Source organism: Bombina bombina, chromosome 9, assembly GCF_027579735.1.
Source record: "Bombina bombina isolate aBomBom1 chromosome 9, aBomBom1.pri, whole genome shotgun sequence".
NCBI classification, from domain to species: Eukaryota; Metazoa; Chordata; class Amphibia; order Anura; family Bombinatoridae; genus Bombina; species Bombina bombina.
This window is the reverse complement of record NC_069507.1, coordinates 152,021,246-152,033,535: the sequence shown is the minus strand read 5'-3', so window position 1 is coordinate 152,033,535 and position 12,290 is coordinate 152,021,246. Positions and strand designations below refer to the sequence as shown.

Here is a 12,290-nt window from a genome sequence, read left to right as displayed (position 1 = left end):
GGGTGTGCAGGGAGGAACATGTATTGTGTTTCTGGACAGCACTATTTATATTCCTGCCTGCACACCCTGCAGCATGTGTAACTCATAAGTGTTCTGTATTTTAAGGGACAGGTGGCAACCCTACTTCAGACCTCCCTGATAGGCCAGATTTTGAGGATATCTGAACTAGAGCACAGGTGAAACAATCAGCTGATTAGTAATCGTGGTTATTTTACCTGCTCTCGTCCATGTTAAAGGAACATTCCAGTCAAAATTTAAATGCACATAGATTAATTTACATCTTTGAATAGAAACCTATTTGCAATCTACATCTATTTGCAAAAATGCTTCTAGTAAAAGTTATCACTGTTTTAGTGCTAACATTTTTCTCTGCATGTGCATATGAAGCATAGCTAGATATTGTCACTGCACCCGCATTTTAAATAATGCAGCTGCTCATATAATCACTGGGGCTTGTATCATGCCAGCAATTAACAAATTGAGTCATTACAAGATGGTACAAGCATCTTAGGTTTTCTGAGCAAATGCTGTGTATAAAATGCTGGTGCACGGTGCATACTTAAATACACTTTTGAAACAGCTATAGCTTTTATTAGAAGCATTTTTGCTAATGCAGGTATAATACAAAATTGCTTTTGTTCAATACCGAAATGCACCCATGTGGTTTCCAATGTTGGCTGGAATATCCCTTTAATCCTGAAAATCTGGCCTGTTACGGAGGCCTGAAGAGAGGTTTGGAAATCATTGTTCTAGTCCCATAGCATGAAACACCAATCTAAAGAATTTTTGAAGCCAGTTTGCCTAATATTTATTCTTTTCAGTCTTGATTGTAGATTATCGTTTTATCATCTCTTGCATTTAATTTGTTTATTCAGTTAAATCAAATAGTTATATTTATAAGAAAAGACAACCTAGGGTACACTAATGCCAATGATGCCTTTCACTGTGCCTAATTAGAGGGACCTAACAAGTCAAAATGAAACTTGCATGATTCAGATAGAGCAATGTAATGGCAAACAACTTTCCAATTGACTTCTTGTATCAATTTGACGTTGTTCTCTTGGTATCCCTTATTGAAGAGCAAACATAGGTAGACTCAGGAGCATGCACGTGTCTTGAGCACTATAGGTCAGCATTTATTACAATAATATTTGTATCAATGTTAAATACTTTTATAAACACTGCTGCCTGTAGTGCTGAACAATACTGTTAAAAACATTGTAACAAGCACTGCTTCCATATAGTGCTCAGGAAACATGCACGCTCCTGATCCCCCTGCAAACACATAGCTACAGCTAGCTCCAGACCAACAATGAACTACTGAACACAACTGATGAGCCAATGACTAGAGACGTGTGTGTGACCATCCATCATCATCTGGCTACCAGTAGTACATTGCTGCTCCTAAGCCTATCTTCAACAAAGGATAACAAAAGAACAAACTTTGGCTTAGTTTTCATTGAGGTGGTAAAGTTTGGAAACTGGTGGTTTAGAACTTAATGGACTTTAATAAAGGTAAATATTTTTAGCACCAGTTTCCTAACTTAACTAGGCCTACATTTGATAAAAGCAGCACATCAGAAATTTGTTTAAAATTGATGGCGAAATCTGAATCATGAAAATTTATGTTTGACTTTCATATCCCTTTAGCAAAGGAACAGACAGGATTCTAATTTCCTGACTAGTTATTTTTTTATTAATTTAGTGGCAATTTAAAATGTATTTTCAAAATAAATTAACCAATCTGACAATAAGAATGAACTTTTAAATTTGCCCTCTTTTGATAAAAGAAGTTTCAATATGTTCCCATCCAATTAATTAAACTAGAAATTGATGGCAAGCCATTGCCTTCTTTATACTAGATGGGACATTTGCTAATTATTTACATCTAAATTGAATTGAGGTTGTTACTTCATGATGATAAGTTGAACTCACACACATGATTTTGACTGGATGGGGGGAAAATAAAGTATTTTTTAAAATTTTCCAGTAAGAAAAAGATGGGTTGCTATATATTTGTTTTCTTGGCACACACATGTGCACGTGTCTAATTTTGTTATTTTCTTTGAGGGATAGAAAAGTCAATAATAAACTTACATAAATCAGATAGAGCATGTCATTTTAAAACAATTTTAAATTCACTTCTATTTTCAAATGTACTTTGTTCTCTTGGTATCCATTGTTGAAAAAGAATATGTATGTATCCTACACTAGTGGGAGCTAGCAGGTGATTGGTGCCTGCACACATTTGTCTCAATAGATGTGTTCAGCTAGCTCTCAGTAACGCATTTCTACTCCTTCAGCAAATGGTGCTATGGTTTGATAATAGAAGTACACTGAAAAGTTGTTTACAGTTGTATGTTCTATATGAATTATGAAAGAAAAAAATTGTGTTTTTATGCCCTTTTTAATCTGTTTATGTTTTTATTCTTCTTCTCCACAGATGTTTGAATAAAACCTCACGATTAAATGAGTGGTATCAGCGTATGCTGCAGGATACAGCAGTCAAAGCAACCTTTACTGAACATAACCTTCACTAAGCGTTTATAAAACTTTATTTGAAAGACAGTGTTGACGCTGCTGATTATGGCCTATAAAAAGCAGTATCATCCAACCTCTTCCTGTCTCTTTGCAGTACATTGTTATGCAAACGCACTGAATGTATTGCAGTCTTTGTTAAAAATGTAATAGTTTACCAACAAATAAGCATATATTTAATCATCTAATTTCTTCAATCTGTACACATTAGATCATATGGAAATCTTATTTTTTCTTTTTTTAAAACACAGGAATGCTAAGCTTAGGAGCGGGCCCATATTTTGTTGATAACCTGTGTTATGCTTGCTTATTGGTGGCTAAATGTAGCCACCAATAAGCAAGTACTAAATAAAGGTAGCAAGAGAATGAAGAGAAATTGATAATGGAGTTGCTTAAAATTGCATGCACTATCGGAATCATTAAAGAAAAAATTTGGAGAGCTTGCTTTTGAAGGCTGAATGTAGATGGATATATTTATAACCTAAGGGTCTAAATGAATGGTACACTTATGTTTATTTATAAATTCAAGTACAAATAATCTGCTTTATTAAACATCATACACACAAAAGTGTCTTTCTTTATATTTGTCATTGTTCACCATTCAAACACATATGCCAATACACATTGCAAATGACCACCTCCCTTTTTTCATTATTTGCACCCCCCCACACTTTTTTCAATTCCTTTATACTAGTATTGCTTGCTGTTAGAAGAAAATATCACATTTATCACTTTTAATTTTTACATTTTACTCACTATTCACATTATAATTTTATTCTCACGTCTGTTTCCCCACAGTCAATACCTCACTAGTTTATAAGTATTTATCTTAAGATTAATTTTCTATATTTAAAATTTATATTATCATCAATTTTTTAAATATCACTATTCTCAACATTTTAAGCACGGTCGACTCTATATTGTGGCACTGTATCCTTACAAATATGTTTTATATAAGACTAAAAAAGAAGAAAGTTACATTCACACAAATCGTGAATGTGAACCTATGACAAGGTTGCACTCAGGTTCAAAATTAAATCTTGTTTATTATAACCCTTGATAATCCAAAAAACACCTCAATTAAAAAGCTGCAAAACACAAGTAAATACAAATCCAGGCCTGGAAAACAAATATAAATGTTACAAGGAAAGAACATCAGAGTTTAGCAAGTACCAGAGCACATAAGTGTATAAAACACGCACCTAAACTCAAAGTGGTTCATACACAACAGTATAATGCAACCCAAATAAAGTATTGGAGCATATAGCGCTATTATAACGTTATAATGTTGCAGAGTTCCTTGAACTGTGACTTAGTTGCCAAAATGGAAAGTGAAGCCCATAGTGTATCAACACGATCCACTGATCAAAATATCATAGGCAGATTTAAATCATAAGCTTGTTTGTTTTTAATCTGGTGTTCAAATAACAAATCTCTTTACAAAGTACCTTCACGGTTACCAATTATAGGTCAAAACCATTCTGTAGCAAACTTCCAGTGTAATGCGGTTACTGCCATACAGATACGGAGCTTCGCTCAATATTGGTAGCAACTTGAAAGTCAGGATAGATCCGGAAAACAAACTTTAGCAGCCTGGACACAATTCACCGGTTTACAGGTCACCAAACGTTATGCGTTTCGCCCCTCCCCTTTTCCTGGGCTGTCACTGGGACTTCGCCAGATGCTGAATTGGTGTAGGAGACCAGCCTTTTATAATAGCTTTGATTAGCTCCTCCACTTTCTGCCTTGTTCCCCTGAACACAGGTTATACATATAAAATATGTTTTAGCATTCTCTGTAACAAAAAATTGGTGGTAATTTTAAGTTAATAAACTTTGAGTAAATTCCACACTCATACATCTTAGTAACATACAATATAACTGACAACAGGTATTTATTCTGTCTCATCTTATAAAATAGAACATCTTTGTATGGCTTACACAATAAAATTATCACATACTAACGGCTAGATTTGGAGTTTGGCGGTAAAAGGGCTGTTAACGCTCCGCGGGTTTTTTTCTGGCCGCACCATAAATTTAACTCTGGTATCGAGAGTTCAAACAAATGCTGCGTTAGGCTCCAAAAAAGGAGCGTAGAGCATTTTTACCGCAAATGCAACTCTCGATACCAGAGTTGCTTACGGACGCGGCCGGCATCAAAAACGTGCTCGTGCACGATTCTCCCATAGGAAACAATGGGGCTGTTTGAGCTGAAAAAAAACCTAACACCTGCAAAAAAGCAGCGTTCAGCTCCTAACGCAGCCCCATTGTTTCCTATGGGGAAACACTTCCTACGTCTGCACCTAACACCCTAACATGTACCCCGAGTCTAAACACCCCTAACCTTACACTTATTAACTCCTAATCTGCCGCCCCCGCTATCGCTGACCCCTGCATTACACTTTTAACCCCTAATCTGCCGCTCCGTAAACCGCCGCCACCTACGTTATCCCTATGTACCCCTAATCTGCTGCCCTAACATCGCCGACCCCTATGTTATATTTATTAACCCCTAATCTGCCCCCCACAACGTCGCCGACACCTGCCTACACTTATTAACCCCTAATCTGCCGAGCGGACCTGAGCGCTACTATAATAAATTTATTAACCCCTAATCCGCCTCACTAACCCTATCATAAATAGTATTAACCCCTAATCTGCCCTCCCTAACATCGCCGACACCTACCTTCAATTATTAACCCCTAATCTGCCGACCGGAGCTCACCGCTATTCTAATAAATGTATTAACCCCTAAAGCTAAGTCTAACCCTAACACTAACACCCCCCTAAGTTAAATATAATTTTTATCTAACGAAATAAATTAACTCTTATTAAATAAATAATTCCTATTTAAAGCTAAATACTTACCTGTAAAATAAATCCTAATATAGCTACAATATAATTTATAATTATATTATAGCTATTTTAGGATTAATATTTATTTTACAGGCAACTTTGTAATTATTTTAACCAGGTACAATAGCTATTAAATAGTTAAGAACTATTTAATAGTTACCTAGTTAAAATAATAACAAATTTACCTGTAAAATAAATCCTAACCTAAGATATAATTAAACCTAACACTACCCTATCAATAAAATAATTAAATAAACTACCTACAATTACCTACAATTAACCTAACACTACACTATCAATAAATTAATTAAACACAATTGCTACAAATAAATACAATTAAATAAACTAGCTAAAGTACAAAAAATAAAAAAGAACTAAGTTACAGAAAATAATAAAATATTTACAAAGATAAGAAAAATATTACAACAATTTTAAACTAATTACACCTACTCTAAGCCCCCTAATAAAATAACAAAGCCCCCCAAAATAAAAAATTCCCTACCCTATTCTAAAATACAAATATTACAAGCTCTTTTACCTTACCAGCCCTGAACAGGGCCCTTTGCGGGGCATGCCCCAAGAATTTCAGCTCTTTTGCCTGTAAAAAAAAACATACAATACCCCCCCCCAACATTACAACCCACCACCCACATACCCCTAATCTAACCCAAACCCCCCTTAAATAAACCTAACACTACCCCCCTGATGATCTTCCTACCTTGTCTTCACCATGCCAGGTTCACCGATCCGTCCTGGCTCCAAGATCTTCATCCAACCCAAGCGGGGGCTAGACATCCACTGAAGAAGTCCAGAAGAGGCTCCAAAGTCTTCCTCCTATCCGGCAAGAAGAGGACATCCGGACCGGCAAACATCTTCTCCAAGCGGCATCTTCTATCTTCTTCCATCCGATGACGACCGGCTCCATCTTGAAGACCTCCAGCGCGGATCCATCCTCTTCTTCCGACGACTAGACGACGAATGACGGTTCCTTTAAGGGACGTCATCCAAGATGGCATCCCTCGAATTCCGATTGGCTGATAGGATTCTATCAGCCAATCGGAATTAAGGTAGGAATTTTCTGATTGGCTGATGGAATCAGCCAATCAGAATCAAGTTCAATCCGATTGGCTGATCCAATCAGCCAATCAGATTGAGCTCGCATTCTATTGGCTGATCGGAACAGCCAATAGAATGCGAGCTCAATCTGATTGGCTGATTGGATCAGCCAATCGGATTGAACTATATTCTGATTGGCTGATTCCATCAGCCAATCAGAAAATTCCTACCTTAATTCCGATTGGCTGATAGAATCCTATCAGCCAATCGGAATTCGAGGGACGCCATCTTGGATGACGTCCCTTAAAGGAACCGTCATTCGTCGTCTAGTCGTCGGAAGAAGAGGATGGATCCGCGCTGGAGGTCTTCAAGATGGAGCCGGTCGTCATCGGATGGAAGAAGATAGAAGATGCCGCTTGGAGAAGATGTTTGCCGGTCCGGATGTCCTCTTCTTGCCGGATAGGAGGAAGACTTTGGACCCTCTTCTGGACTTCTTCAGTGGATGTCTAGCCCCCGCTTGGGTTGGATGAAGATCTTGGAGCCAGGACGGATCGGTGAACCTGGCATGGTGAAGACAAGGTAGGAAGATCATCAGGGGGGTAGTGTTAGGTTTATTTAAGGGGGGTTTGGGTTAGATTAGGGGTATGTGGGTGGTGGGTTGTAATGTTGGGGGGGGGTATTGTATGTTTTTTTTTACAGGCAAAAGAGCTGAAATTCTTGGGGCATGCCCCGCAAAGGGCCCTGTTCAGGGCTGGTAAGGTAAAAGAGCTTGTAATATTTGTATTTTAGAATAGGGTAGGGAATTTTTTATTTTGGGGGGCTTTGTTATTTTATTAGGGGGCTTAGAGTAGGTGTAATTAGTTTAAAATTGTTGTAATATTTTTCTTATCTTTGTAAATATTTTATTATTTTCTGTAACTTAGTTCTTTTTTATTTTTTGTACTTTAGATAGTTTATTTAATTTTATTTATTTGTAGCAATTGTGTTTAATTAATTTATTGATAGTGTAGTGTTAGGTTAATTGTAGGTAATTGTAGGTAGTTTATTAAATTATTTTATTGATAGGGTAGTGTTAGGTTTAATTATATCTTAGGTTAGGATTTATTTTACAGGTAAATTTGTTATTATTTTAACTAGGTAACTATTAAATAGTTCTTAACTATTTAATAGCTATTGTACCTGGTTAAAATAATTACAAAGTTGCCTGTAAAATAAATATTAATCCTAAAATAGCTATAATATAATTATAAATTATATTGTAGCTATATTAGGATTTATTTTACAGGTAAGTATTTAGCTTTAAATAGGAATTATTTATTTAATAAGAGTTAATTTATTTCGTTAGATAAAAATTATATTTAACTTAGGGGGGTGTTAGTGTTAGGGTTAGACTTAGCTTTAGGGGTTAATACATTTATTAGAATAGCGGTGAGCTCCGGTCGGCAGATTAGGGGTTAATAATTGAAGGTAGGTGTCGGCGATGTTAGGGAGGGCAGATTAGGGGTTAATACTATTTATGATAGGGTTAGTGAGGCGGATTAGGGGTTAATAACTTTATTATAGTAGCGCTCAGGTCCGCTCGGCAGATTAGGGGTTAATAAGTGTAGGTAGGTGTCGGCGACGTTGTGGGGGGCAGATTAGGGGTTAATAAATATAACATAGGGGTCGGCGATGTTAGGGGTAGCAGATTAGGGGTACATAGGGATAACGTAGGTGGCGGCGATTTGCGGTCGTAAGATTAGGGGTTAATTATTTTAAGTAGCTTGCGGCGACGTTGTGGGGGGCAAGTTAGGGGTTAATAGATATAATACAGGGGTCGGCGGTGTTAGGGGCAGCAGATTAGGGGTACATAAGTATAACGTAGGTGGCGGTCGGCAGATTAGGGGTTAAAATTTTTAATCGAGTGGCGGCGATGTGGGGGGACCTCGGTTTAGGGGTACATAGGTAGTTTATGGGTGTTAGTGTACTTTAGGGTACAGTAGTTAAGAGCTTTATAAACCGGCGTTAGCCAGAAAGCTCTTAACTCCTGCTATTTTCAGGCGGCTGGAATCTTGTCGTTAGAGCTCTAACGCTCACTGCAGAAACGACTCTAAATACCAGCGTTAGAAAGATCCCATTGAAAAGATAGGCTACGCAAATGGCGTAGGGGGATCTGCGGTATGGAAAAGTCGCGGCTGTAAAGTGAGCGTTAGACCCTTTAATCACTGACTCCAAATACCAGCGGGCGCCCAAAACCAGCGTTAGGAGCCTCTAACGCTGGTTTTGACGGCTACCGCCGAACTCTAAATCTAGCCGTAAGTGTTGTTGTTGAGTGAAACTTGTAAATAATATATTAATTTAGCAATTAATGGCAGCAAACATATATTCATTCAATGTTCAGAATCTATATGAGATAATCTAATATCTATTTACTCACTGACACATTTAATATGAATGTCTATTACAATTTTCTACACTTTCGGCTAGATTACAAGTTTTGCGTTATGAGCGGCTCGGTGCTAACTTGCAAGTTATTGTCACCGCTCACCTCCCTATAGCGCTGCTATTACAGGTTTTCATAATCCCGGCGTTAGCAGGCAATATGTGAGTGTTGAGCAAAATTGAGCTCCATACCGCACTCCAATAGCAGCGCTGCTTTGAGCTAATTTTTTTTTTGTTTGTTTCAAAAGAGCTTTATTAAAGAAAATAAATTCAATACAAATAAAATAAAGTAAACTCAATTCAAGACATCGTACCGCATACAAGAAAATAATAAGAACATAATGTAGAGGATAGAAAACATAGAAATATCCTCTTCAGGGAAACATGTATTAAGAGTTCACTGAGATCTTGGACGAAGAGCACGAACCTAAGGATGTGCCCAGGTCCATGATTTGCAAATGTTCAGACTTAGATTGTTCCAAAGTAACTCATAAAGATTGCCTAAAATGGGTACAAATCAAAAGGGTTGATATCTAACATGTTAATAGGTCACATGTGTATCTATATGTTTTGCGGCAGACATGTTGTATGTAAAGGTATTGAAGTCATACCATTAAAAAAGAAAAATTCTATTTCTGACCTAAAATAGGTAAAACTCAAAACTGAACCATTCCAACTATTAAAAGGCGTAGGGGGGGGGGGGAGCTGGGAGTCCAATTGGGATGAAGAACGGCTATCCTATTATCTGTCTAAGGTGGATTTGTAGTTGAGTGTAGGAGAGTTTGCCAATAGAACTGAATATCATGAAATAGAGGCAAGCAACCATTTTTTAAGTACTAATATTCCTCTCCTGAGAGGAGTTCAGATGTATTATGTAACCAATCCTGCAATGTAGGTACTACTGGGCACTTCCACTTGCGGGCAGTAAGTAACCTGGCACTATTTAGGCAGTGTTGCAGGAGCTTCCAATTAATTTTGCATATTTTACCTGGGTTATGGCTAAGAAGGGCCGTAAGAGGGGACAAACTGAACTGGTCCCCCAAGACAACTCTCAAATGAGTGGTGACCGCCTCCCAAAAAGGAAGCAATTTCGGGCATTGCTACCAAATATGTGCTAATGTGCCAGGAGACCCACAACCCCTCCAGCATGTCACATTAGTGCTAGGGTATATATGTTTAAGTCTGACTGGTGTAAGATACCATCAATACAGAATTTTGTGATTCATCTCTAAGATCCTGGAAGAGGTCAAGGATTTAGAGGAATGCTAGCAAATGTTTTCCCATTGCTCTTTAGATATAGGGAGGCCTAAGTCTATTTGCCAGTTGGAGTCATAGGAAGAGGGAGGCAGAGTGAGAGTGCCATCTAACAGCTTTTTAACTAACGATAGGGATCCTCTGGGAACCGTCCCATTATAGTAGAGGCTCTCGAAATGAGTCAACTCTCTCAGAAGCTCATGTTTGTGGGGTGAAGATCCCAGTAAGTGTGTTAATTGGTCATATTTTAACCATCCGAAGAAGACCCCCCCTGCAATGTCAGTAAGTAAGTTGTGACCTCAATCTCAGGTTCCCACCCTCCGACAAGCATTTAAACTGGATTGTCTGGCCCACCTCCAGGAGGCCTGGTTCTGTCGGGATTATTCCTCTACTAAATTCTGCGTTTATTGGTACTGGCGTCATGGGGGAGACAAACAAAGAAATTCCCTTAATCTTGGCCCGTACCTTGTCCCATGTTTGAAAGATATGTGCGTATAATTGCGATGATCTAGCGTTTGCGGGTCTACATCTATGACTAATCCAGCAAAGTGGACCAATTGTGGGGGAGCCTAGCAAGTGGGAGTCAATAGAGGCCCAGGCCTTAGTAGGGGCATGTTCATGCCATTCCCATACTCTCTGTAGTATTACCGCCTTGTAATATTGGGAAACTAATGGGACTCCCAACCCACCTTCGCCCAGTGGTTTTGTAAGGACTTTCTTGCTAATACGGGGTTTGACGTTGCCCCAAATAAAATAATTTATTAACGACTGGATTTGGGTTAGGTATGTCGTGGGTAGATGTATCGGGGTGGCTTGGAGGACATATAAGATCTGGGGAAGGATGGTCATCTTGACCGATTGTATCCTACCCCACCAGGTCGAGAGAATACCTACAGCGAAATCCCCGGATTCATCTAGTATTTTATGTATATAGGAGTTGAGTTTGCGTTCCTTAAGGGTTCTAGCTAAGGACGGGCCTATTTTATTTGATCTAGCTAAATATAGTTTCTTAAGGTATAAAGCCCTGGTTTGGGCCTCAGTGTACAGCAATCGATTAAGTTCATTTCTGTGATGTCTAAGTTGATTAGACAGGGACACATCATGAGGTGTCTCCTGATGCCGCCTCTCTAAGGTATGGATAGACTGCAGGGTATGCTCATATTGTGTTCTGTATTGTTTCTTTAGAGTTGCTTTATGTTTAATGAGTTTGCCTTGCAGGACAGTTTTATGGGCTTCCCAGAGGGTGTGGGGGGAAATGTCTTCTGTAGCGCTCAGTCTAAAGTATTCCTCTATTGATTCCACCAGCTGTTTAGTTATCCTGTCATTTTTAAGTAGGGATTTATCTAATCTCCATATAAATGGAGATAAAGATGTGTTTAGCCACTTTAGGCTTAGAGATACCATGGCGTGGTCCGACCAGGTTGTGGGTATGATGTCAACATCACTAACTAGCTCATATAAAAGTTTATCTGTGAAGATATAGTCAATTCGTGAATAATTCTTGTGGGGATTAGAGTAAAAGGTGTAAGTGCGTTGTGAGGGGTGTTTTAATCTCCATGTATCTAGTAGGGTTAGGTCCTGGATTAGTGATATGGTATCTGACAAAGTTTTAGGGTGGGCACAGCTTCGGCCAGAGGAACAATCTAAGAGAGGGGCTAAAGCCAAGTTGCAATCCCCAGCCAAAATTAGAGGCCTTTCTGATATGAGAGTATGTGTCGCTTTAATTTATATAAAAATTTGGTTTGTTTGGTGTTAGGAGCATACATATTGACCAGGGTAATTGGCCGGTTATGAATAAGGCCTGTGACTATAAGCCATCTGCCTCCTGGGTCAGCTTCAACTTTGTCTGGCTGAAAAGGTATATTTCTACTGATGATTATCCCCACTCCCCCCGCATTCCTGGAGTTATGGGTGAAGTATCCCTTGGGTAGTCCCTATTGGTAAATGTAGGTGGTGAGTCCTGGGGGAAGTGGGTCTCCTGGATAAAGACAATGTCCGCCTTTGATTTCCTAAACCATGTCAAAGCTACTGAGCGTTTAGTAGGGGAATTTAACCCTTTAGCATTCTGCGTAACTATGTTCAACATCTGGGTAACCATAATTTATTAAAATATATAAGTGAATTTAATGTGGGCCTGAAAAAAATAGCTACATAATATGAAACTGC

General features: G+C 38.5%; 1 protein-coding gene across 2 annotated transcripts in view; it reads left to right on the top strand.

Annotated features, from left to right (window-relative positions):
* LOC128639577 (glutathione S-transferase omega-1-like) overlaps window positions 1-3,106 on the top strand; it is a 117,951-nt gene extending 114,845 nt beyond the window's left edge. For both annotated transcript variants that reach the window (XM_053691712.1, XM_053691713.1), the window contains one exon: window positions 2,444-3,106. In XM_053691712.1, the coding sequence (XP_053547687.1) occupies window positions 2,444-2,540 (97 nt within the window). In that variant the 3' untranslated portion in view covers window positions 2,541-3,106. The remainder of the gene's footprint in view (window positions 1-2,443) is intronic.
* The last annotated feature ends 9,184 nt before the right edge of the window (window positions 3,107-12,290 follow it).